Source organism: Salvelinus sp. IW2-2015, linkage group LG5 (assembly GCF_002910315.2).
Source record: "Salvelinus sp. IW2-2015 linkage group LG5, ASM291031v2, whole genome shotgun sequence".
Lineage (NCBI taxonomy): Eukaryota > Metazoa > Chordata > Actinopteri > Salmoniformes > Salmonidae > Salvelinus > Salvelinus sp. IW2-2015.
Genome location: NC_036844.1, coordinates 32,985,230 through 33,012,147, shown reverse-complemented (window position 1 = coordinate 33,012,147; position 26,918 = coordinate 32,985,230). Strand labels below are relative to the sequence as shown.

At 42.4% G+C, this 26,918-nt stretch overlaps 1 protein-coding gene across 2 annotated transcripts; it reads right to left on the bottom strand.

The window, feature by feature from the left end:
• Positions 1-1,697: 1,697 nt before the first annotated feature.
• On the bottom strand, positions 1,698-13,878 carry ccnb3 (cyclin B3). 2 transcript variants are annotated; one of them, XM_070443718.1, is made up of 13 exons: positions 13,797-13,861; positions 12,240-12,283; positions 11,914-12,043; positions 11,639-11,713; positions 10,592-10,692; positions 8,215-8,329; positions 8,031-8,132; positions 7,848-7,940; positions 7,584-7,721; positions 7,333-7,488; positions 7,010-7,159; positions 2,358-2,488; positions 1,698-2,089 (listed from the first exon to the last, which is right to left on the bottom strand). In XM_070443718.1, exons 3-13 carry the CDS (start codon positions 11,989-11,991, stop codon positions 2,008-2,010), a joined length of 1,221 nt encoding a protein of 406 aa, XP_070299819.1. In that variant the 5' UTR covers positions 11,992-12,043; positions 12,240-12,283; positions 13,797-13,861; the 3' UTR covers positions 1,698-2,007. The 2 variants fall into 2 exon arrangements, with proteins under 2 accessions (XP_070299819.1, XP_023844016.1); XM_023988248.3 differs by lacking the exon at positions 12,240-12,283 and having other exon boundaries at positions 13,797-13,878.
• Between the last annotated feature and the right edge of the window lie 13,040 nt (positions 13,879-26,918).

Below are 26,918 nucleotides of genomic sequence, written 5' to 3'. Positions count from 1 at the left end.
CAGCACTGATGGAGGGATTGTGCATTCCTGGTGTAACTCGGGCAGTTGTTGTTGCCATCCTGTACCTGTACCGCAGGTGTGATGTCCGGATGTACTGATCCTGTGCAGGTGTTGTTACACGTGGTCTGCCACTGCGAGGACGATCAGCTGTCCATCCTGTCTCCCTGTCTTAGGCGTCTCACAGTACGGACATTGCAATTTATTGCTCTGGCCACATCTGCAGTCCTCATGCCTCCTTGCAGCATGTCCAAGGCACGTTCACCCAGATGAGCAGGGACCCTGGGCATCTTCATTTTATTGTTTTTCTAAGTCAGTAGAAATGAAAACTTAGGACGCTAAAGAGGCCTAACTGTGACCTTAATTGCCTACCGTCTGTAAGCTGTTAGTGTCTTAGCGACCGTTCCACAGGTTCATTGAGCAAGCATGGGAAACAGTGTTTAAACCCTTTACAATGAAGATCTGTGAAGTCATTTGGATTTTTACTAATTATCTTTGAAAGACAGGGTCCTGAAAAAGGGACGTTTCTTTTAGATGTGGGACCGTATGTTGACATGCAGTACATTTGAATAAAGGAAATGGCCACACACTGACAGAGACATTTCTATGTAACATTTAATGAGTCTCTGAGTAACGTATACAAATGATGAATTGAACATTGTACACAAGTAGCGTGATAACTGAAACCCCCTGGGGTGCGTGCCGTGGGGGAGATCTTCGTGGGCTATACTCAGCCTTGTCTCAGGATAGTAAGTTGGTGGTTGAAGATATCCCTCTAGTGGTGTGGGGCTGTGCTTTGGCAAAGTGGGTGGGGTTATATCCTGCCAGTTTGGCCCTGTCCGGGGGTATAGTTGGACAGGGCCAGTGTCTTCCGACCCCTCCTGTCTCAGCCTCCAGTATTATGCTGCAATAGTTTGTCAGGGGGCTAGGGTCAGTCTTATATCTGTAGTATTTATCCTGTCTCATCTGGTGTCCTGTGTAAATTGAAGTATATTCTCTCAYCCCTAGGACCATGCCTCAGGACTACCTGGCCTGATGACTCCTTGCTGTCCCCAGTCCACCTGGTCGTGCTGCTGCTCCAGTCTCAACTGTTCTGTCTGCGGCTATGAAACCCTGACCTGTTCACCAGACGTGCTACCTTGTCCCAGACCTGCTGTTTTCAACTCTAGACAGCAGGAGCGGTAAAGACACTCTGAATGATCGGCTATCAAAAGCCAACTGACGTTTACTCCTGAGGTACTGACCTGTTGCACCCTCGACAACCACTGTGATTATTATTATCTGACTCTGCTGGTCATCTATGAACATTTGAACATCTTGGCCATGTTCTGTTATAATCTCCACCTGGCCACCCCTCACAGCCTGTGTTCTCTCTAGGTTTCTTCCTAGGTTCTGGGAGACTTTCCTAGCCACTACTTCTTAACCTGCATTGCTTGCTTTTCAGGGTTTTAGGCTGGGTTTCTGTACAKCACTTTGATATCAGCTGATGTAAGGGCTTTATAAATACATTTGATTGATTGCTGACAGCAAATTAAGTACTAAAATCATTGCATAAGCAAGAGAAAATAATTGACATACTGGGTGTACTCACTAAAGTAGCTGACAGTGAAGTAGCTAACAGTGAAGTAGCTGACAGGGATTGTGTTATTGTCTGGACATGTCTGGGTCCAGCCAGATGTACAATCTCATAGAAAAACACATACAGTACACAGATATTTAATCTCCCAAGTGTCAATTAACAACTGGATAATTGAGTTTTCATACAAAACCTTGAGAAATCTAGAATGCTACATAAAAAAACATTGTTAAACCCTATTGTCTGTTTGACATTCTTCCTATTACATGCATTTTGTATTGGTGTAAAAATAACTACTCTAAAACAAATTCATCAGATTGTGCTCTTGTTGATTTATAAACATTTTCCTCTACAAGGAGACAACAAATATATGACATACAAATAAATAACCTATTTACACTATCAGCAGACAGAGTTCCTCTTCTGTGGTTCACTTAGGAGACTTGCTGTTCTATCAGAGCATCTTCTAGTGTCTGGACAGCCACCAAGGGAATACACGCTACCTCAAAGAACACTCTGAAATACAAGAGATTCAGAAATAAAATACATGTTTTCTTCCTGGACATAGAATAAATCTAAAAACATGTAAGTCTACGTTGACACTCTGCCGAACCCTTGTTTTACCATGTTCTATTTTACATTTTAGTCATTTAGTTGATGCTCTTATCCAGAGTGACTTACAATTTAAGATAGCTAGGGGAGACAGCAACATATCAATCGTAGCAAGTACATTTTCCTCCGTGAAAGGTATGTCTGTCACCTACAACAGAGCAAGGTGCCTTACTTGTGGGAATACTTGGTAGTGACGGCTGTCAGCTTGTCATCAGTAGGACAGGCTAGCATGGTGCGCAGCGTCTTCACCAGGGGGGTTAGCTCCTTCACAGTGTAGCCAGTGTGGTACTCTAGCATGGATGTCTGGGGTACAAAGATACATCTCATTAATTAGAAATGCGCTTTTAACTATAATTAACAYAAATATTAAACGCAACATTCAACAATTTCATTGGTTTTACTGAGTTACAGTTCATATAAGGAAACCAGTCAATAGAAATAAATTCATTAGGCCCTAATCTACGGATTTCCCACGACTGGGAATACAGTTGGTATCTGTTGGTCACAGATAGCTGGGCCTCAGGATCTAGTCACGGTATATTTGTGCATTCAAATTGACATCAATAAAATGCAATTGTGTTTGTTGTCCGTAGCTTATGCCTGCCCATACCATAACCCCACTGCCACCATGGGGCACTTTGTTCACAACGTTGACATCGGCAAAACGCTCGCCCACACAACGCCATAAACGTGGTCTGCGGTTGTGAGGTCGGTTGGACGGATATACTACCAAATTCTCTAAAAACAAATGTTGGAGGCAGCTTATGGTAGAGAAATTAACATTAAATTATCTGGCAACAGTTCTGGTTGACATTCCTGCAGTCAGCATGCCAATTGAACGCTCCCTCAAAACTTGAGGCATCTGTGGCATTGTATTGTGTAACTCAAAATTGAAAAGGCACTCGCACATCTGAGCTATCGTTGTTGCAGGTGCAAGGTAACAGTTGAATAAGATTGAAACCCACACACTGCTCTTGCTAGCATCACTATAAGCCTTGAGGCCGACACGTAAAGCTTATTAAAGAGCAGTGATACTAACAAGAGCACTGTGTTTTTTTCCTTTTTRCCCCCCTCATTGTGTTGACAAAACTACTTTAAAATGGCTTTTATTGTCCCAGCACAAGGTGCAGCTGTGTAATGATCATGCTGTTTAATCAGCTTCTTGATATGCCYCACCTGTCAGGTGGATGGATTATCTTAGCAAAGGAGGAATGTAAACACATTTCTGCACAAAATTTGATAGAAAAAAAACTTTGTGCTTATGGAACATTTCTGGAATCTTTTATTTCAGCTCATGAAACATTGGACTTTACAATATGTTGCATTTATATTGTAGTTCAGTGTAGCTTGAATCCACAGAGAGATATCCAATGTAGCTTCCATCTGGCATTCTTCCATGTTTCTTCCATTTAAAACTATCATGTGTGTCTGTGCTGATCAGTCTGTTGTGAAAACCTCTTGATTGCAGTGAAACAAATTGAGATATGACAATCAGAGTAAATGGGAGCCATGCGGTATGGGATTGGTGTTTACAAAAGGAAGAGTTGACGTGACTATAGCAGCTTAAGAAAATGGAGCCGGCGAAGGCAGACGTTTTACGTGTCCCCAACCGATTGTTTTTTTGTTAGTTAATCAGCGTTTTTTGTAACTTCTTTTTTAAATGATTTTGTACATAATGTTGCCGCTACCATCTCTTATGACTGAAAATAACTTCTGGACATCAGAACTGAGATTACTCACCACAGACTGGCAGAATTATTTTTTTTCCTTTAACAAGTCTGACGAGCCTGACACGAACAATATACTGCTTTCTCGGGAACAGGCCCAGATCCCCGTGATTTGTAGGAAGAGGAGGCGGAGAAAAAGGGGCAGGAGGGCGGGCTGCCTTCTGAGAATTTTTAGGCGATCGAATAAACCCRCACTTCCTTCGATTCTGCTAGCAAACGTGCAATCTTTGGAGAATAAAATCGATGACCTACACGCAAGATTAAACTACCAACAGGACATTCAAAACTGCAATATCTTATGCTTCACAGAGTCGTGGATGAACGACGACATTATCAACATACAACTGGCTGGTTATACGCTGTACCGGCAGAATAGAACAGCAGCGTCTGGTAAAACAAGGGGCGGCGGACTATGTATTTTTGTAAATAACAGCTGGTGCACAATATCTAAGGAAGTCTTGAGCTTTTGCTCACCTGAGGTAGACCACACTATCTGTAGATAGTAGACCACACTATCTGTATTTTTCATAGCTGTTTACATACCACCACAGTCAGAGGCTGGGACTAAGATAGCATTGAATGAGCTGTATTCTGCCATAAGCAAACAAGAAAATGCTGACCCAGAGTCGGCGCTTCTAATAGCTGGGGACTTTAATGCAGGGAAACATAAATCAGTTTTACCAAATTTCTATCAGTATGTAAAATGTGCAACCAGAGGGAAAAAACAACAACTCTGGACCACCTTTACTCRACACACAGAGACGCATACAAAGCTCTCCCTCGCCCTCCATTTGGCAAATCTGACCATAATTCATCCTCCTGATTCCCGCTTACAAGCAAAAATTAAAGCAGGAAGCACCAGTGACTAGATCAATAAAAAAAGTGGTCAGATGAAGCAGATGCTAAGCTATAGGACTGTTTTCTAGCACAGACTGGAATATGTTCCGGGATTCCTCCGATGGCATTGAGGAGTACACCACATCAGTCTTTGGCTTCATCAATAAGGGCATCGACGATGTCATCCCCACAGTGACAGTACGTACATACCCCAACCAGAAGCCATGGATTACAGGCAACATCCGCACTGAGCTAAAGGCTAGAGCTGCCGCTTTCAAGGAGCGGAAGCTTATAAGAAATCACACTACGCCCTCTGACAAACCATCAAACAGGCAAAGCATCAATACAGGACTAAGATCGAATCATACTACACCGGCTCTGACGCTCGTCGGATGTGGCAGGGCTTGCAAACAATTACAGACTACAAAGGTAAGCACAGCCGAGAGCTGCCCAGCGACACGAGCCTATCAGACGAGCTAAACTATTTCTATGCTCGCTTCGAGGCAAATAACACTAAAACATGCATGAGAGCGTCAGCTGTTCCAGAAGACTATGTGATCACACTCTCCGCAGCCGATGTGAGTAAGACCTTTAAACAGGTCAACATTTACAAGGCCTCGGGGCCAGACGGATTACCAGGACGTGTACTGCGAGCATGCGCTGACCAACTGGCAAGTGTCTTCACTGATATTTTCAAGCTCTCCCTGTCCGAGTCTGTAATACCAACATGTTTTAAGCAGACAACCATAGTGCCTGTGCCCAAGAACACTAAGGTAACCTGCCTAAATTACTACCGAACCATAGCACTCACGTCTGTAGCCATGAAGTGCTTTGAAAGGCTGGTCATGGCTCACAACACCATTATCCCAGAAACACTAGACCCACTCCAATTTGCATACCGCTCCAACAGATGATGTAATCTCTATGGCACTCCACACTTTCCCTCATGGACAAAAGGAACACCTATGTGAGAATGCTATTCATTGACTACACCTCAGCTTTCAACACCATAGTACCCTCGAAACTCATCAATAAGCTAAGGACCCTGGGACTAAACACCTCCCTCTGAAACTGGATCCTGGACTTCCTGACGGGCCGCCCCCAGGTGGTAAGGGTAGGTAACAACACATCCGCCATGCTGATTCTCAACACAGCGTCCCCTCAGGGGTGCGTGCTCAGTCCCCTCCTGTACTCCCTGTTCACTCATGACTGCACGGCCAGGCACGACTCCAACACCATCATTAAGTTTCCCGATGACACAACAGTGGTAGGCCTGATCACCGACAACAACAAGACAGCCTATAGGGAGGAGGTCAGAGACCTGGCTGTGTGGTGCCAGGACAACAACCTATCCCTCAGTGTGATCAAGACAAAGGAGATGATTGTGGACTACAGGAAAAAGAGGACCGAGCACACCCTCATTCTCATCGACAGGGCTGCAATGGAGCAGGTTGAGAGCTTGAAGTTCCTTGGTGTCCACATCACCAAACTAACATGGTCCAAGCACACCAAGACAGTCGTGAAGAGGGACCAACAAAACCTATTCCCCCTCAGGAGACTGAGGTTCTACAGCTGCACCATCGAGAGCATCCTGACTGGTTGCATCACTGCCTGGTATGGCAACTGCTCGGCCTCCYACCACAACGCACTACAGAGGGTAGTGCGAACGGKCCAGTAKYTCACTGGGGCCAAGCTTCCTGCCACCCAGGACCTCTATACCAGGCGGTGTCAGAGGAAGGCCCTAAAAATTGTCAAAGACTCCAGCCACCCTAGTCATAGACTGTTCTCTCTGCTACCGCACGGCAAGTGGTACCGGAGAGCTAAGTCTAGGTCCAAGAGGCTTCTAAACAGCTTCTACCCCCAAGCCATAAATACTCCTGAACACCTAATCAAATGGCTACCCAGACTATTTTCATTGTCCCCCCCCCCCTTATTTACACCACTGCTACTCTCTGTTGTTATCATCTATGCATATTCACTTTAATAACTACCCATATGTACATATTACCTCAACTAACCGGTGCCCACCGCACACTGACTCTGTACCAGTCTTCCCCTGTATATAGTCTCGCTATTGTTTTTTTTTACTGCTGCTCTTTAATTACTTGTTACTTTTATTTCTTATCCGTCTTTTTTAATATTTTTAACTGCATTGTTGGTTAGGGGCTCGTAAGTAAGCGTTTCACTGTAAGGTCTACAACTGTTGTATTCGGCGCATGTGACTAATAAAATTTGATTTGATTATTGTACACCCACTCACCCATCCTCCCAGGCCTTTAGTGATGAGGGCCAGGAGCAGGCAGGCAGCAGCCAGGCGAGAGCCTCTCTCAGGAACCTGCTGCAGCTCCAGAAGGCTCAGCTCACACACATAGCGAGCCAACGTCAGGGTCTCCATGCTGGCGCTCACACACTGGGGAGAGGACGCAGAAGCAATCATTTGTCCATCTATTTACTAACGCAGCATATCAACAAATACATCTCCTTAAAAATATGGGTGACCTCTGAAGCAGGTTGTTTTCCTCCTGTGGATCCTTGTTTCAAAATACATTCCTGAGTACTGCCCAAGGACAAGGAGGGTCTCACCTTGGCATAGCGTCGGAGAAAGCGGTAAGGGACTGGAATGTTGATATCAAACTGCAGTGCCTGCAAGATGTTTATCTCCATGGCAATAATCTCTTCCCTCTTGTAGGCGTCATCACAGATGTACAGGAAATCATCGATACATGGCGGAGTGCGTTCCTAAGGGAGGAAGACAATACTCAATACTTACTAATTGAAGGATAATGTTCAACTGTTCAGATCTCTGACCAGTCCCGTACCCCTCAGGGCCTCACCTCGAACTTGGAGGCGATGAGCATGGCTGTGGAGCCAATGAGCTGCAGGCTCTCCCTCATGATGACGCTGCAGGCCAGGTAGTGGTCCGTCAGCTTTACCGCCAGGTACAGGGTCTCGTGGTTAAGCTCAAAGTTTTCCTGAAGATGGAGCAGAGGTAGACGTTCAGATCTGGAATGTGTTAGGGCAGCTATACCCAAAACACATGTTGGTGTAAAGAGAATCAATAGGCCAACCAAACAAAGCTATCTGTAACCAAAAGTCACCTGAAGTTCAACCATCCAGTCCACCAGAATCCCTCTCATGTCTTTGTTCAAGTCCGGCTGACTGTTCATGTAATCCTTTAAAACAAACTTCTCCTGCAGAAAATGATAACATTTCATTCAGAGGATGTTATATCATCCACCATATGAACTCCTATATGAAAACGCCCCAAGACAACACCTTACCTCTCTCTCCCTCAGGTAGTCAAATATTTCCTTGGCATACTCGGCGCTCATGGAAACGTCACCATAGAATTCCATGTCAATGTCAAACTCGTCAGGCACCACCTGGGAATAGGACACAGGCAGAGGAGAATGACTAACTTGTTGAACCCAGAGGGCTGATAGCATGAATGTGTCTGTCTCTCACCTGTCTCCCTGGGCAAAGAGTGGTCTTCTCCTGTGGCCATACCACCAGGTCTTTCTTTGGGGATAGACCCACCTCCAACTTCATAGATTGCCCATTAGAGCACACAGCTTTAGGTCTACAATTGTTTAAAAAAAAAAGTTTTTAAAATATATATATATATATTATGTTTCAGCTGTTTTGGGAAGAGAGAGAACATATACGAACACAAAATGGACACATCTGATATACAGTGCATTCGGAAAGTATTCAGACCCCTTCCCTTTGTCCACATTTTGTTACATTACAGCCTTATTCTAACATTTTCCCCTCAATCTACACACAATAGCCCATAATGACAAAGCGAAAACTGGTTTTTAGAATAAATTTAAACAATAACGTTATTTACATAAGTATTTAGACCCTTTGCTTTGAGACTCAAAATTAAGCTCAGGTGCATCCTATTTCCATTAATCCTCCTTGAGACAACTTGATTAGAGTTCACCTGTGGTAAATTCAATTGATTAGACATGATTTGGAAAGGCACACACCGGTCTATATAAAGGTCCCACAGTTGACAATGCATGTCAGAGCAAAAACCAAGCCATGACGTCAAAGGGATTGCCCATAGAGCCCCGAGACAGGATTGTGTCGAAGCACAGATCTGGAGAAGGGTACCKAAAAATGTCTGCAGCATTGAAGGTCCCAAAGAACACAATAGCTTCCATCATTCTTAAATGGAAGAAGTTTGGAACCACCAAGACTCTTCCTAGAGCTGGCCGCCCGGCCAAACTGAGCAATCGGGGGAGAAAGGCCTTGGTTAGGGAGGTGACCAAGAACCCGATGGTCATTCAGAGATCCAGAGCTCCACTGTAGACAACCATCTCTGCAGAACTCCACCAATCTGGTCTTTATGGTAGAGTGGCCAGACGGAAGCCTGGCCACAACCTTGTGTAAAAGGCACACAACAGCACACTTGGAGTTTGCCAAAAGGCACCTGAAGGACTCTCAGGCCATGAGAAAGAAGATTCTCTGGTCGGATGAAACCAAGATTGAACTCTTTGGCCTGAATACCAAGCGTCACATCTGGAGAAATTCTGGCACCATCCCTACGGTGAAGCATTCGGGACAAGTCTCTGGATGTCCTTTTTTAAATTTTCACCAGGTAGGCCAGTTGAGAACAAGTTCTCATTTACAACGGCGACCTGGCCAAGATAAAGCAAAGCAGTGCGACAAAAACAACACAGAGTTACACAAACAAACGTACAGTCAATAACACAATAGAAAAACATATGTACAGTGTGTGCAAATGTAGAAGAGCAAGGAAGTAAGGCAATAAATAGGCCATAGAGGTGAAATAATTACAATTTAGCATTAACACTGGAGTGATAGATGTGCAGATGATGATGTGCAAATAGAGATACTCGGGTGCAAAAGAGCAAGAGGATAAATAACAATATGGGGATGAGGTAGTTGGGTGTGCTATTTACAGATTGGCTGTGTACAGGTAGTGATCGGTAAGCTGCTCTGACAGCTGATGCTTAAAGTTAGAGGGAGATATAAGACTCCAACTTCAGTGATTTTTGCAATTCGTTCCAGTCATTTGCAGTAGAGAACTGGAAGGAAAGGCGGCCAAAGTAAGTGTTGGCTTTGGGGATGACCAGTGAAATATACCTGCTGGAGCACGTGCCACAGGTGGGTGTTGCTATGGTGACCAGTGAGCTGTGATAAGGCGGGGCTTTAACATCCTTGAGTGGCCCAGCGAAAGCCCGGATTTGAACCCGATCAAACATGTCTGGAGAGACCTGGAAATAGCTGTGCAGCGACGCTCCCGATTCAACCTGACAGCTTGAGAGGATCTGCAGAGGAGAATGGTAGAAACTCCCCAAATACAGGTGTGCCAAGCTTCTACAAAGCTGTTTTTGCTTTGTCATTGGTATTGTGTGTAGATTGAGGGGGGAAAACGATTTAATCAATTTTAGAATAAGGCTGTAACGTAACAAAATGTGYAAAAAGTCAAGGGTTCTGAATATATTCGGAATGCACTGTAGCTACAATAGTTTAGGCTGTTATGAACTGAATACATTAATGGACATCGTAGTTGATGGAAACGTCACAAATGCTAATTAGTCAGATAATTATCCCATTAGACTGATCTAATTCTAACCCTATCGGATAGACCTCCGGTCATTTTCAGTGTGTTCTGACTGCAAGATATCCGAGCTGCCCAAGTCACCTGCTCCATAATGAGATGAACAGAAATGCTCTTTATTACTCAGGCCAAGGGCATTTTGTGTCACCTCATCAGTGACCGTGTCTAACCCATTCTATCCAATCTAGATCTTAAGCTTTTAGTAAATGATGATCAGTGTGGCGAAGAAATGGCTCTGAGGAACATTACTCTTTCAGATTAGCTTCATTCTTGGCAGCTTCTTTGCTCCTAAGTGCCTCCTTGGCAGGCTTCCCAATCTTGGTCTGGTTGTTAATTTGAATCTTGGTGGCCTATTCAAAAGGGGTAAAATGCGAGAGACAAAAGTAAATCTTTATGACCATTCAGATTGTGAAATTTCCTCAGAAGACACGTTTACATTTTAAAGGGCCAAATAGGGTACCAACCAGGCAGTGCTACACCATTCATTACACATAATGGCAACATTTACAGGATCAAAGCTTCTTATTACACAATAATGGCACAGTGGTCTAAGYCACTGCATCTCAGTGCTTGAGGCGTCACTACAGACACCCTGGTTCAAATCCAYGTCAATATTAGGAAGGGTGGGGATCAAGACAAAAACAAACATCTATGYAAAAATGTACCACTCTAACATATTATTGTGACGCAGCGCTTAGTATTGACCAACACCCTCTTACAACGGCTTTGGGCTCCTTCACAGAAATCAGCGGTTTATTGTAAACTCTAATAATGGGATCGATTATGATAAGCCGCGGGGAACCGGTCTATGGCCCGTGACGTGAACGGGCAAATGCAGCAAGGTAGGAGCGTTCTTCTCAAATCTAACAGTAGTCTGCAGTGCTCTGCCATGTTGTCAACAAGGCAGCATGGTGCGTTGTCCAGACACATACAACATATCTCTGGCCTACCCAGGCCAGATTAATCTAATCCCCTCAATGAGTCCGTAAACTGCTTTGAAACAGTGTCGCATGTGCAGTGCTTATACGTGATGACACTTCAATCGCCTCGTCAACTGGTATAACGGAGATCATTTCTGAAATATTTATCTAATATTGCTTGTCCAAGTATGAGTTACAAAAACGCTGTGGATACTGTAGTTACAAATGGAATATTTTGAGATATGTAATATTTATTTGAAAAGTTCCCCTGATGAAAGAGAAATATTGGCAACGGTTTAACCAAAGAGGTTATTCTCAGTATCACTTTACACATACATTCACAAACATCACTGATGAAAAACCTTGGTCAGCTTACATTAGTGATGTCAACAAAGGCAGACCTTTTCTTTACGCCACCCTGTGGAGAAGACCTCTTACTGTGAACACCCTCCTGAGGAAGACAAAGACAGGGTCATGTTTTATTTTGCAGAGAACAAAAATCAATTAGCTAGACCTTGTTATAGCTAGCTACTACACTTTGGCCTGATCAGAAAATAGTGCTTCATGTTCAATCATTGTAACACTTTTTCAAAAAGGCAGGATTTCAGACAGCAGATGTGAGTTTAATAACGTTAACTTCTAGCTAGTTACCTGATTCTCCATCACCCCTATTGATCCTTTTCCAGGAACTTTGATGGAAGAGGGGTTCTTTCCCCTTGAGAAAGGCATCTCTCTGCTCCACCGGTAACGTTATACTTTGTTTTGTGGCTAACAGTCGTTTCTGTGGGAAAAGCCATGTCATTAGCTAGTTTGCTAAAGTAGTTGGCACTAGCAAGGCATGGCAATCTAGACGCTGGGGACAGCAGACTACCGTTGCTTTACTGAAGCTAGCTAGCTATAACAACATTAGCTAGCTTGCTAGTATTATATCAGACAATTACCAGTGACGGAACAAAGTAACTTAACTAGCTATTTACCTTCTGTACAGCAGATTTCCAACTGTTGGCCTCAATGACTCATCCTATGCTTGTGTTGAAAATAAAGAGAACACACGAATGTTTAGCTCGCTAAATAAGAAATTGCTCTCAGTGAAAGAAAGCTTGGACTGGGGATTTGAAAGTTTGATTACAAATTTCCGCCGCATGGATTGGTCCACTCTCACAAAGTTCTACCCAATCACGCGTGATCATGCGTCACAAGACAATCTTTAACATCGTTGGCTAATGGTTGTTAAGAGGCGGGGTCTGTTATCCTCCTTGTTTCATGAACAAAACCATGTCCTTATTTACGTTTATTTATTTTCCCTTTTGTACTTTAACTATTTGCACATCGTTATATATACACTGTATATATATATATATATATATATATATACATAATATGACATTTGTAATGTCTTTATTCTTTTGGAACTTCCGTGAGTGTAATGTTCACTTTTATTGTTTATTTCACTTTTGTATATTCTCTACTTCACTTGCTTTGGCAATGTTAACATTTGTTTCCTATGCCAATAAAGCCCCTTGAATTGAATTGAGATACATTTTGGATACATTAGTAACCTACAAGCTGCATACACCAGAGATGAATAGTATTTTTATTTATAGTGTAACGACCCTGGGTTTATAAGCGCGGAAATCGACTCTGCCGCTTGAGCATGCTTTTGCGGCACAGTCGATAGCGCGCCGGACCTCGGGCTAGGAGGTCGAGGGTTCGAGACCTGCTCCCTGCCTGTTTCATTACACTGGTGTCAGAAGTGATCGGACCTCGCATCCACGACAGTGCGTGTGCTTGGCCGGTGAGCGCGTTCCTGTAAGACGTAAAGTCGCAAGCTAGCGCGAGGACGCGCTCTTTGAAAGGAGGGAGTAGTGTAACGACCCTGGGTTTATAAGCGCGGAAATCGACTCTGCCGCTTGAGCATGCTTTTGCGGCACAGTCGATAGCGCGCCGGACCTCGGGCTAGGAGGTCGAGGGTTCGAGACCTGCTCCCTGCCTGTTTCATTACAATACTAACGCATTCGCTTCAGTTACTTGCAAGGGATATCAATCTAGGAATTAAACACTACACAGTTAGATTTTCCGTAGAAAATCTGTCTCCCTCGAGCAGATAGCGTCTTTTTCGTCGTTTTTCGTTTCGTCGTCCACCAAGCAAGGCATTTTTGTATGGAGATCAATGAGTGTAGAATTTGGTCAACCAAAAAAATGAATGGTTTATTTGCTATGCGAGGCTTATTTMATCGAATAGAAGTTGTAATATTTTTATTGCTAAAATTGTACTGATATATGTAGGACAGGTGACATCCCGGCAACTTTGAGAAAAATACTGTATATCTGAGTTGTCTCGAGATGGCTATGGATATTAATAACGTGAGGCTAGTAGCATAGCATCTCTCTCCATTGAATACAGGCAGTTGACTTCAGTAATACTCATCGAATATTGAAAAAAGTATTACAATAATGAGATGTATCCACCAATGCAAAGAAAGAGTAGGCTATGTGGACAACGACTCCCATTGTTAGGGTGGAAAGACATGTACCTTGTCAGTATATCCATTATGGTGTTGGAGTGTTGATGTTGGAGGGCCAGTAGGCGGCACCCTTTCCTCTGGTCTAAAAAAATATCCCAATGCCCCCAGGACATTGCCCAGTGTAGGGTCCCGTCTTTCGGATGTGACGTTAAACGGGTGTCCTGACTCTTTAAAAAAAAAAAAGTAATCAAAAAGTAATCAAGGTATTTATTGACTCTGTTTGCACATTTTTTTTTTAATATATATATATTTTTATTAACAACAAATCAATACAAAAAGTACATAAGGGAACACAAGTATGTATATATTATATACAATGGACAATCGAGCTAGGGGGTACAATATCACATTACAATTACACAAGGACCTTAAGGGACATACATACACTTACAATTCTAATAGCTTTTTTGTTAGTAGAGTATTTAACTGTCTTAAAATACAGTTCAATTTCTTTTTGTAGGGTAAGAAAATGTGTTTTTTTGTTTGTAAATTTACATTTGTGTATATGAAATTTGGCCAAAAGAATAATGAAATTAATTACATAAAAATGTTTCAGCCTATTTCTATCGTATGTAAAGAATCCAAGCAGTACATCTCTCCACAATAGTGTAAAATCTTCATAAATGTGTTCAATTATAAACCTACTGATGTCTTGCTACAGTTTTCTTACATGAATACAATGCCAAAAAAGATGCAACACTGTTTCTGGGTGGTCATTACAAAAGGAGCAATTTGAGTTGATGTTTTCCTTAAACTTCTTCATATAGTGGTTGGCAGGATAYTATTTATGAATAKTTTTAAAGGAAACTTCCTTAATTTTGTTAACAAGTAGGTATGTGTGTGGCAACATCCAAACTTTTCCCCAACAGATATTATCAATAAATCCATTCCAATAACGCATGACATAAGGTATAGATACAACATCCTGCTGAAACAAGGTTCGTATCGCTCTGTTGTTGAATGGACCAAAAGATAAACAAATCTTTCCTACTGATGAGTCAACAGGGTCAATAGAAGGTAGGCTCTAAGGGTCAGGTCTTGACACGTTCCTGAATAAAAGAGCAACACCTGAGGGAATGGCGTCTAAAACAATTGCAAATCTTTAGGTGTTACAGGGACCTTGTAATGATAAGAATTCCTTATAACTGAGTAAAAGACCCTCTGCATTTACCAGTTGGCTCATCAATAGGATATTATTTCAGAAACAATATTCTAAAAACAAAGAAGTATTTTTATACAATATATCCGGATTATTCCATATATAATATCTGTGTGGAGAAAAATTGRGTTTATAAATTAAGGACCATGACAAGAAAACCTGCCGATGAAAAGCAGAAAGTTTCACTGGAATTTTGTCAATATTATAATTGCAAAACAACATGAYGTTAAGGCCACCAAAAGTAGAGAAGACATGATGAGGAATAAAATTCCAGATAGAAGTGGGTCTTCTTAGGAATTGTTTTATCTAATTGATCTTAAAAGTATTATTTAAGGTAGTAAAGTCCAGAAAATTRAGCCCACCATACTCATAAGTGTTCAATACAACAGTTGTCCTAATGTAATAGGTACGGTTTCTCCACAGAAAGTTGAAAAGCATCTGGTCTATCTCCTTGCTTATTTTCCCYTCAAGATATAAAGATAGAGCGCCATATGTTAGTCTAGAGATACCTTCGGCCTTGGTTATTAGGACTCTACCTTTTAAAGATAAGTCCCTCTGTAGCCATTGATTTAGCTTCTTCTGGGTATTTTTAATAAGAGGGTTAAAATTTAGTAAGCCTCTAGACTTCCGATCCTTTGTAATGGTTATGCCTAAATATGTAAGTTCTTATTTTACTGCAATACCTATAATATGAAGGTGTCACACAATCTTTGACAGCTATGAGTTCACATTTATTAATGTTAAGGTATAGACCAGACGCTTTGGAAAAGGATTSTATCACATTGYTCGATATGGGAATTTGGTTAGCGTCTTTCAGAAAAAGTGTAGTATCATCAGCCAGCTGGCTTATAATAATTTATTTACCAGCTATGGAAATACCTTGTACAGGACTATTATTTAAAGAACTTGCAAGAAGTTGGGTGATTAATAAAAACAGGTACGGCGAGATAGGACAACCTTGCCTAATTCCTCTCTTTAACTCAAATCTAGGTGAGGTGCCATATTTCAATTTGATAGAGCTGTTACCATTTGRATAGAGAGTCTTAATAGCCTTACATAAAAAAATCCCCAAAGCKAAGTRTCTCAAGGGAGTGGAAGAGYAACTGATGCTCTACTGTGTCAAATGCTTTATAAAAATCTAAAAATAATATGAAGCTATCCTCAGTTATTAGGTCTGAGTAGTCAAGTATGTCTAATACTAGTCTGACATTGTTAGAAATATGTCTGTTCCTCATGAAGCCAGACTGTGTTTCATCAATGATTGCATCCAGGACTAATTATTTTTGCAAGTAGTAAGGCTAATATCTTATAGTCATTATTAAGAAGACAAATTGGACGCCAGTTATCGATGAGCAGCACTTCTTTTTTAGGCTTAGGTATCAGTGTTATTAACCCCTGACTCATTGTAGGAGGGAGAACATTGTTTTTAATACTCTCTAAAAAGACTTCAAATAGGAAGGGATCTACTTGTTCAGAAAATAATTTGTAAAATTCTGATGTAATTCCATCAACACCTGGTGATTTATTGTTCTTTAGATGTTTGATAGACTCTATAATCTCTTCAACTTTGATGGGTTCATCACACTGTTTAGATTCTATATCACTGATAGAGTGAACATTATTCAGTGATATCTGTGGATTCCTGACAGTACGTAGAGCTATACAATTTTCTGTAAAAATTGCTACATTACAGTCCTGACTCTCTGTTGTCACTAAAAGATCCCATGACCCCGGTGTCCTGGCTAAATTCCCAATCTGGCTCTCATACCTCATGGTCACATGATCATCCCCAGTCTCATTCAACCCCCCTCCTCTCCCCTGTAACCCCCTTCACCAGGTCGTTGCTGTAAATGGGAATGTGTTCTCAGTCACCTGACCTGGTAAAATAAGGGTTAAATATTAAAATATATATAAAAATAATAATATTTGGTAAATCCTAACCAGTGATTTATGGATACACTAGATGACTGACAGGGGTCACTGTGTTGAAGTCACTGTGACTCCATCTTGGCAAACAAATATTTTGGAAGCTATAGAAATCAATTTATTAATGTCTACATTTTGTTTTTGCCATATTTATGATATTACAGCCACAATTAATACTTTTTAATTATATTATGTGAGCTAAATATACTTAAAAACCTTTTCCTTATAGTATCATTTTTAGAGATTACTAATGTTACTGTCCCCACTACAACAACACAGTACTGAAATACTGTGCATTCGGAAAGTATTCAGACCCCTTGACTTTTTCCACATTTTGTTACGTTACAGCCTTATTTAAAATATATATATATTTTTTTATCCCCTCATCAATCTACACACAATATCCCATAATGACAAAGCAGAAATTGTTGCAAATGTATTAAAAACTGAAATATCACATTTACATAAGTATTCAGACCCATTACTCAGTACTTTGTTGAAGCACCTTTGGCAGCGATTACAGCCTCGAGTCATCTTGGGTATGATGCTACAAGCTTGGCACACCTGTATTTGGGGAGTTTCCCCCATTCTTATCTGCAGATCCTCTCAAGCTCTGTCAGGTTGGATGGGGGGGCGTTGCTGCACAGCTATTTTCAGGTCTCTCCAGAGATATTCGATCGGGTTCAAGTGCGGGCTCTGGCTGGGCCACTCTAGGACATTCAGAGACTTGTTCCGAAGCCACTCCTGCAATGTCTTGGCTGTGTGCTTAGGGTCGTTGTCCTGTTGGAAGGTGAACTTTTGKCCCAGTCTGAGGTCCTGAGCGCTCTGGAGCAGTTTTTCCATCAAGGATCTGTGTCAGGTTTTGGCCAGGACTGTTCAGGTTTTGTTCACTAGATGTCCCCCTTGCACCTTTTTTGTACCTTTTGTTTTTCTTGCCCTAATTATTGTTTGCACCTGTAAGTCATTCCCTTGTTAGTATTTAAACCCTGTGTGTTCCTCAGTTCCTTGCTCAGTGTTTGTATGTTAGCACCCAGCCCCAGCCTTTGTGATCATTTTTCTCTTGTTGGATTTTCCAGAGGTTCTCTGGTTTTGTTCTCGTGTATTTTTGGATTGGTCTTTTGAGGTTTGTTTTTTCCCTTGCTGTTTTTACCACTTTGTGGATTTTCTTTGTATTTTGGAAGATATCTATTTTTTATTAAACCACCATCTCTAGTACTGCTGTGTCTGCCTCATCTTCTGGGTTCTGCCCATTATTAGTGACTGTTTCTCGCACCGGGTCCTGACAGATCTGTCTGTACTTTGCTCCGTTCACCTTTCCCTCGATCCTGACTAGTCTCCCACTCCCTGCGGCTGAAAAACATCCCCACAGCATGATGCTGCCACCATCATGCTTCACAGTAGTGATGATATTGGCCAGGTGATGAGCGGTGCCTGGTTTCCTCCAGACGTGATGCTTGGCATTCAGGCCAAAGAGTTCAATCTTGGTTTCATTAAACCAGGGAATCTTCTCGTGGTCTGAGAGTCCCTTATGTGCTTTCTTTCTAGGCACTCTAGGGTAAAGGCCTGATTGGTGGAGTTCTGCAGAGATGGTTGTCCTTCTGGAAGGTTCTCTCATCACCACAGAGGAACTCTGGAGCTCTGTCAGAGTGACCATCAGGTTCTTGGTCACCTCCCTGACCAAGGCCCTTCTCCCATATTTGCTCAGTTTAGCCAGGTGGCCAGCTCTAGGAAGAGTCTTGGTGGTTCCTAACTTCTGTGTTCTTGGGGACCTTCAATGCTCCAGAAATGTGTTGGTACCCTTTCCAAGATCTGTGCCTCGACACAATCCTGTCTTGGAGCTCTATGGACAATTCCTTCGACCTCATGGATTGTTTTTGCTCTGACATAAACTGTCAACTGTGGGACCTTATATAGACAGGTGTGTGCCTTTCCAAGTCATGTCCAATCAATTTAGTTTACCACAGGTGGACTCCAATCAAGTTGTAGAAACATCTCAAGGATGATCAATGGAAACAGGATGCACCTGAGCTCAATTTCGAGTCTCATAGCGAAGGGTCTGAATACTTATGTAAATAAGGTATTTCAGTTTTTTATTTTAATAAATTTGCAAAAATGTCTATAAACCAGTGTTCACTTTGTCTTCATGAGGTATTGTGTGGAGATTGGTGAGGAAAAACATTAATTGAATCAATTTTAGAACAAGGCTGTAATGTAACAGAATGTGGAAAAGTGAAGGGGTCTGAGTACTTTCCGAATGCACTGTACATACAATTTCATCCTTGAAACATTTAATTGAACTTCTGTAGAATATCATTCATTCCTATGGAGGACTGCTCCTACCAATATGGCCGAAATGGCCGACCGCCGGCTTCATAGTCTCACACAGCATCAGCAATCCTGGGTTTATATACATCATTGGGCCTAACAGGGGTTTGCATTTTGCAGTTCCAGCATCATTACTTTGATCTAATTCATGCAAACAAGAGCATGCTACCTGGGATCCATTTCATCTCAGCTGAATAGTGTCTCTGGCTATATACAAGGTAATATTAGGGATTGATGGCGGTGGCCATAGAGGTACAGTACCTGTATAATATTCGTATCCTAAGGCTCTGCCTATGTGCAGTATACACCAGGGTGTGGATCTCAGACTACTATCAAGGTATTAAAGGAAACTTCACAGAAGGTCATGCCTCGCTCAAGGGCATAGCGACAGATTTCTCACCTTTTCAGCTCCAGTATTCGAACTAGCAACCTTTTGTTTACTGGCCCAACGCTCTAACCTCAATGCTACCTGCCACCCGTGTTGTTCTTGATAAGTCCGCAGATCAACTCCCTCCTCTCATTCTCCATTGCTCTGATCTTCATCTCATAGCTGTTCTTTCTTTCGTTGCTCTTTATGAGGGCATCTCTAGTCTTTTCTATGTTCAGTCTCAGGTCCAACAGGATCTGTCTTACCTTTCGGTGTTTCTCCAACTCCATCGCTTTTTTTTCTCCAATATGGTCTTCTCTTTCTCGTTCTCCTCCTTCATCCTTTCCTTCTCGCCTTCCATTATCTCTCTCTCTGTCTCCCTGACTCTCTCTCACTCTCTCTCTCTCGCTCTCTCACACTCTCTCTCTCACACACTCACTCTTCCTCTCTCCACACTCTCTCTCTCTCCATACCTCCACTTTCAACTGTTCCACTATCTTATTCTTCCTCTCCAACTTCTCTTTCTCCTTTTCCAACTTTCTCCAACGCTTCTAGCTTCTTACTCTTTTTCTCCAGTTTCTCTTTCTGCCTGTCTTAGTATTTGGTAGTTTATWCAGATCCCCATTAGCTACTACCAAAGCAGCAGCTACTCTTCCTGGGTCCACACAAAATATTAAAACATGACATAATACATAACATTAATGGACAAGAACAGGGCAAGGACAGAACTACATACATGTCAAATAAGAATACACGCTTTAACACATTTATGCCTTAACATCCCATGCATTATGTAGCAGTCATACATTTAAGCCGTAAGGCCCGAGGGGGTGCCTTATTACTATTATAAACTGGTTACCAACGTAATTACAGCAGTAAAAATACATGTTTTGTCATACCTGTGGTATACGGTCTGATATACCACGGCTTTCAGCCAATCAGCATTCAGGGCTCGAACCACCCAGTTTATAATATCCCATATATTGCATCCTTTGCTACTAGTGTTACAGTTGTTTTGTCGAAGCAGGTCCTGATATCCTAATCCTGACAGCATTCTTGAATACTGATAATCTAACACTGACAGCATTCTTGAATTATAAAATCCTAATTCTGACAGCATTCTTGAATCCTGATATCCTAACTCTGACAACATTCTTGAATCCTGATATCCTAATCTCACAGCACCAATTGTTCTGTAAACACCAGAGAGAATCTCACAACATCAGGAACCATCTGTGTCATTGGTTGATAATCACGTGACTCATAGATGCTGCTGAAAGCAAGTGAAATGCAATAATCATGTGGAGTTTAACTCAAGTCGTTAACTCCTGCTCATCTCCTCTGGCGTGAACAGAGCCACATATCATATTGTATGGAGTTGCACCTAAGTTTCACCCCTGCTATGTTCCCCTAACATAAATGCAGCAACCTTGAATCATGTGGAGTTGCACCTATCCAGACTCTCATGTTTCATCTCTACCTCCTCCCTCTTCTTCACTTCTTTGTCTTCCTTCCTCACCCTCTGGATCTCATCTCCCTGCATTGCCACCTCCTTCTCCTTCCTCTCTACCTCCTCCATCCTTGTCTTAATTTCTTCCTTTGCGCTCTCATCACCCTTCTCCTTTATTTTCACCATCTCTCCCTCCTTTTGTATTTTCTCCAGCAGTTTATAGAGAATATACACAGTGTCTTCATGCATTTCTGCATCTACACTCTCCTTTACTCTCTATCTCCCTGTCCATTTCTCTCCTCCAGCCCGCTCTCTCTCTCTCCATCTGAGGAGCTGGCTGGGAGAGAAAAGACATCTAGTGAAATGTGATCTGCTCACCAGGGTTGCTGGCAGACGGCACCACCTGCTGTTGTCCACACTGAACCCATACACTGTTCCAGGAGCACAGTACTGAGGTTGGGTGTGTTAGATACTGGGAAAGCCAACAAAAAAAAGTATATATATTTATGAATCAATGAGGCAATCAATKAGTCAAACTATTCAACCCAACCAACCAATCAGTCAGTCAATTAACCCAACCAATTAATCTCTGTTTGTGAGAGACACAAACACATGCTGCCGGTTGCTATTCTATTCTTTTATATGAATTTCAGCCCAGACCAGTTTAGTGTAGTCTAGTCCAGTCTAGTCTAGTCCAGTCTAGCCCAGTCTAGTCCACTTCAGTCTAGTCTAGTCTAGGCAGTTAAAATTAATCCCCGTTATTGACTAACAGTAAAACAGATCTAGTCAGATTTAATCACACTTGCTAACAGAGGGGACATTGTATAATTTTATAACAGTTAGCCAGATTGTTTAAGAAAATAACCCACACATGGGCCACTTGATTAGCACGAAAAATAAAATWAAAAGTATGAAAATGTATGGATTCACTATTGTAAGTCGCTGCGGATAAGAGAATCTGATAAAATGACTAAACTTTTTTTTWAAATTAGGCTACAGATTATTTTTCAGAGCACAAGGATCATCTGTTGTTCTCTCTCTGGGTTTTCAGGTCGGTGGGGAAAAAAAGGAAAGAAATGAAATGTCTATACATTTCCCACTGATGAGGTCCAGCATCTAGACTTGGGTGTCACTCAGGCCAATAGGTTGCTGATAGGTTTGTGTTTTGCTCATCATCAAGTGTTCAGTGGAAGTGACTGAGAAATCCAATTACGATGCTCCAGAATGATGGCCACAGAGTGCTGGTCACAACTAGAATGAGATTATATTTCTATGGTTCTGGTACTGTCACATTGCCTAGGCCTGTGCAACACCAGTAATTCACCTATGCTTTGCCAAATGTGTCATTACTTTACTTACATGATTTGTGAAGTGTTTATGTAGGCATTATAAAGGGCCGACGAACCATATAAAGGGCTTATGAACCGTAGCATCACGTTACRATCGCTGGTGACCAACACCCCAGCCAGCGGCAGCATTATGCTGCTGTAGTAGGCTATGTAATGAGAGTTTCTGACAGTAGAGGACACTCTGTGCATTTCAAACCTTATGCCATTGACTGCTTGAGACATGGAAGCCCGCTTGAAACATTATATCTGGAAAAATAGGCCTAAATCCCTCAAATTACTTAACACCAGGAATGTGTGTGTGTGTGTATTAAATTTGCAGTCTGATGCACAGCTGCAAGGTCCATAAGGCCTCRGCATTCACACAATCCAGCTGTGTTGGAATAGACATTGCCAAAGAAGGCAGTGAGGACACAGGGGGGACTGAGAATGCAGTGAAAATGCAGATTATGTTGAAAAGTCCCCACTCAACAGCCAGCACAAGTTTGAGTAGGCCTATATGATGTCTAGGGACACATAGCTCTGATTACTGTTAAGCCATTTCACCCCCACATCTCAGCTGTGACCAGACCATTGGGTCCAGCTGCAGACCTCATCTCTCAGGCCCCCTCTCTATACTGCCACCTACTGAAGACCTCATCTTTCAGGTCCCCTGTCTATATTGTCACCCACTAGACACCTCATCTCTCAGGCCCCTCTCATCTCTCAGGCCCCTCATCTCTCAGGCCCCTCATCTCTCAGGCCCCTCTCATCTCTCAGGCCCCTCTCCCCCTCTCCAACGCCAGAGTAAACTTAACTTTCAGGCATGGCACATGAGATGGTAGAGGAAGACTTCTTTCTGTTCAAAGGAAAACTCCACCGACAAACTATCTTTTGTTTGTTTCATTAGTCCATGTGATGCAAAATCCATCATACCAGCTGTATTTCTGTATTTTGAAAGTTATATATCTTGAAAACTTCATTGCTAACATGCAAAACATTTTGGGACAATATCAACAATGGACTAATGAAACAAATACCAAAAGATAGTTTTCGGGTGGATTTTTCTTTTAAGTTAGTGTTTCATATCTATCTATCTAACTTMTACTAAGAGTTAGCTAGCTAACGTTATCTAGCTAATGTTAGCTAGTTATCTAGCTAACGTAATGTTAGCTGTGTTAGCTAGCTGCTTGGCTACAACTAAGACAACAGAAAGTGTGTATTGTAATGGTTTCAACCACCAACTGCCTGTGAGTCTCTCACACACACACACAAGCATACACACGCATACACACACACGCACGCACGCACACACACACACACATACATTCACTTACAGTATTTACACGCACATACACATTGCACACATTTACATACAGCGCTCCTGCGCTCATTCTTCCCATACATACAACCCCAGTCTACAGTATATAAACCATTTCTGCATTCCAACAACTCTACCTTAACTCCAGGCTACCCTAAAGCTGATGACCTGCCAACCCATCTCTGTCTTTGTGTTAGTTGCTGTTGAACCTGATAGTGGGCTCTCACAGCCGAGCCCGGTGTGTTAACCACGTTCTGAAAAAGACCTACTGCAACATCCTAATCAAGCCAGAGAGTCTGGGGAAGTGTGTGGGATTTCAGTCTGACAATGACTGCACAACACTATACCGTCCATCTCTGGATGTTCTTTCTTTGCAACTCCAACCACCCATTTTCTTATGTGTGTGTGTGTGTTTCTCTCTCTGTCCGTCTCTCTCTCTCTCTCTCTGTCCGTCTCTCTCTCTCTCTTTCACTCTCTCTCTCTCTCTCGCTTCTTCAAATGTTTCAGTTGGGACCTGTGTGATGGCCTCACTCCTATTTTCAATAGCACACTCCTGAGGCTGCTGTGGGATACTGTTTTACTATGCAAGGGCCTACTGTTATGATTGTGAATGAAAATGCATCCTGTTATTGTGCTTAAGAGTGAGTCTGGGTCAGTATGACTTATATTGAATTAGTTGACAGGGAGAGAGGGCCTGTGTGCCTTCTCTGCCCAGCTTGTGTGAGTGTAAATCAAATCAAAGTGTATTGGTCTCATACACAGATTTGCAGATTTTATCCGTCATTTTCAGGTCACAACTTGTAGACTTGTTTATGCGCTGCTGTATGGTTTGTTGCCAACTTTACGGTTTTTACTTTTGAATTACCGTTTTATATTTTTATTTTTTTCCCACTTTTTTCATTCAACTTTTTCACCCCGGATGCTTTATCTGGATGTGGTTCGTCAGGACCTCCACCAGCCGAAGCTAAGTAGTAGCATTAACATGATGCCTTCTAATTGCAGTCGCTATACTCATAATATACAGAAGAACGATCGCCTTATGGCGAGGATAGCTGTGCTGCAAGCCCAGAAGAAGACACAATCGTTAGGCAAGGGTCATTTCAGTGTAGGAAAGGATGAAACAGCGTCTGTGCCACCAGTAAGTACAGATAGTAACGTTAGTATAAATCCCCTCGCACGGTCCCTGCAGCCGGACAACTTTCTCATGGCTTCTGGAGGGAAATGCTGTAGGAATGCTCAACCGGTGTCGCTCATTCAGTCGACAGAAACTTTCAACCGGTTTTCCCCATTAAGCAGCAAGTCGGAGTCAGAGGCCGAGCCTTCTCTGGTCTCTACTCCTCCGGTTACGGGGTCTGAGACGCCGAAGCCTCCCACCATTAGCTCTGACAAATTGAAAACTCTAGTCATTGGCAAATCCATTACCCGCAGTAATTACCCGCAGACTTAAAATGAATCATTCAGCGATCGTACACTGTTTACCAGGGGGCAGGGCTACCAACATTAAGGCTAATCTGAAGATGGTGCTGGCTAAGGCTAAAACTGGCGAGCGTAGAGAGTATAGGGATATTGTTATCCACGTCGGCACCAACGATGTTAGGATGAAACAGTCAGAGGTCACCAAGCGCAACATAGCTTCAGTGTGTAAATCAGCATGTAAAATGTGTCAGCATTTGAGTAACTGTCTCTGGCCCCCTCCCAGTTAGGGGGAGTGATGAGCTCTACAGCAGGGTCTCACAACTCAATCGCTGGTTGAAACTGTTTTCTGCCCCTCCCAAAAGATAGAATTTGTAGATAATTGCCCCTCTTTATGGGACTCACCCACAAACAGGACCAAGCCTGGCCTGCTGAGGAGTGACGGACTCCATCCTAGCTTAAGGGGTGATCTCATCTTATCTACGAACATAGACAGGGCTCTAACTCCCCTAACTCCACAATGAGATAGGGTGCAGGCCAGTCAGCAGGCTGTTAGCCAGCCTGCCAGCTTAGTGGAGTCTGCCACTAGCACGGTCAGTGTAGTCAGCTCAGCTATCCCCATTGAGACCGTGTCTGTGCCTCAATCTAGGTTGGGCAAAACTAAACATGGCGGTGTTTGCCTTAGCAATCTCACTGGAATAAAGACCTCCTCCATTCRTGCCATTATTGAAAGAGATTGTGATATCTCACATCTCAAAATAGGGTACTACTTAATGTTAGATCCCTCACTTTCAAGGCAGTTATAGTCAATGAACTAATCACTGATCATAATCTTGATGTGATTGGCCTGACTGAAACATGGCTTAAGCCTGATGAATTTACTGTGTTAAATGAGGCCTCTCCTCCTGGTTACACTAGTGACCATATCCCCCACGCATCCCGCAAAGGCGGAGGTGTTGCTAACATTTACGATAGAAAATGTCAATTCCCCCAAAAATTACTGTTTTRGTATTTTGAGCTTGTAGTCATGAAATCTATGCAYCCTACTCAATCATTTTTAATAGCTACTGTTTACAGGCCTCCGGGGCCATATACAGCGTTCCTCWCTGAGTTCCCTGAATTCCTATTGGACCTTGTAGTCATGGCAGATAATATTCCAATTTTTGGTGACTTTAATATTTACATGGAAAAGTCCACAGACCCACTCCAAAAGGCTTTCGGAGCCATCATCGACTCAGTGGGTTTTGTCCAATATGTCTCCGGACCTACTCACTGCCACAGTCACACTCTGGACCTAGTTTTGTCCTGTGGAATAAATGTTGTGGATCTTAATGTTTTTCCTCACAATCCTGGACTATCGGACCACCATTTTATTACGTTTGCAATCGCAATAAATAATCTGCTCAGACCCCAACCAAGGATCATCAAAAGCCGTGCTATAAATTTTCGGACAACCCAAAGATTCCTAGATGCCGTTCCAGACTCCCTCCACCTACCCAAGGACGTCAGAATACCAAAATCAGTTAACCACCTAACRGAGGAACTCAATTTAACCTTGCGTAATACCCTAGATGCAGTCGCAACCCTAAAAACAAAAAATAATTGTCATAAGAAACTAGCTCTCTGGTATACAGAAAATACCTGAGCTCTGAAGCAAGCTTCCAGAAAATTGGAATGTAAATGGCACTACACCAAACTGGAAGTCTTCCGACTAGCTTGGAAAGACAGTACCGTGCAGTATCAAAGAGCCCTCACTGCTGCTCGATCATCCTATTTTTCCAACTTAATTGAGGAAAATAAGAACAATCCAAAATGTATTTTTGATACTGTCGCAAAGCTAACTCT

What these genes read in the sequence shown, in the direction of transcription:
- ccnb3 (XM_023988248.3), bottom strand. Translation starts at nt 11,991, where the DNA reads ATGCCTTTCTCAAGGGGAAAGAACCCCTCTTCCATCAAAGTTCCTGGA. An exon ending in TAGGGGTGATGGAGAATCAG is followed by an intron (nt 11,714 to 11,913) that starts GTAACTAGCTAG and finishes TGTCTTCCTCAG; the next exon opens with GAGGGTGTTCACAGTAAGAG. An exon ending in AATGAAGCTAATCTGAAAGA is followed by an intron (nt 8,330 to 10,591) that starts GTAATGTTCCTC and finishes AAACAATTGTAG; the next exon opens with ACCTAAAGCTGTGTGCTCTA.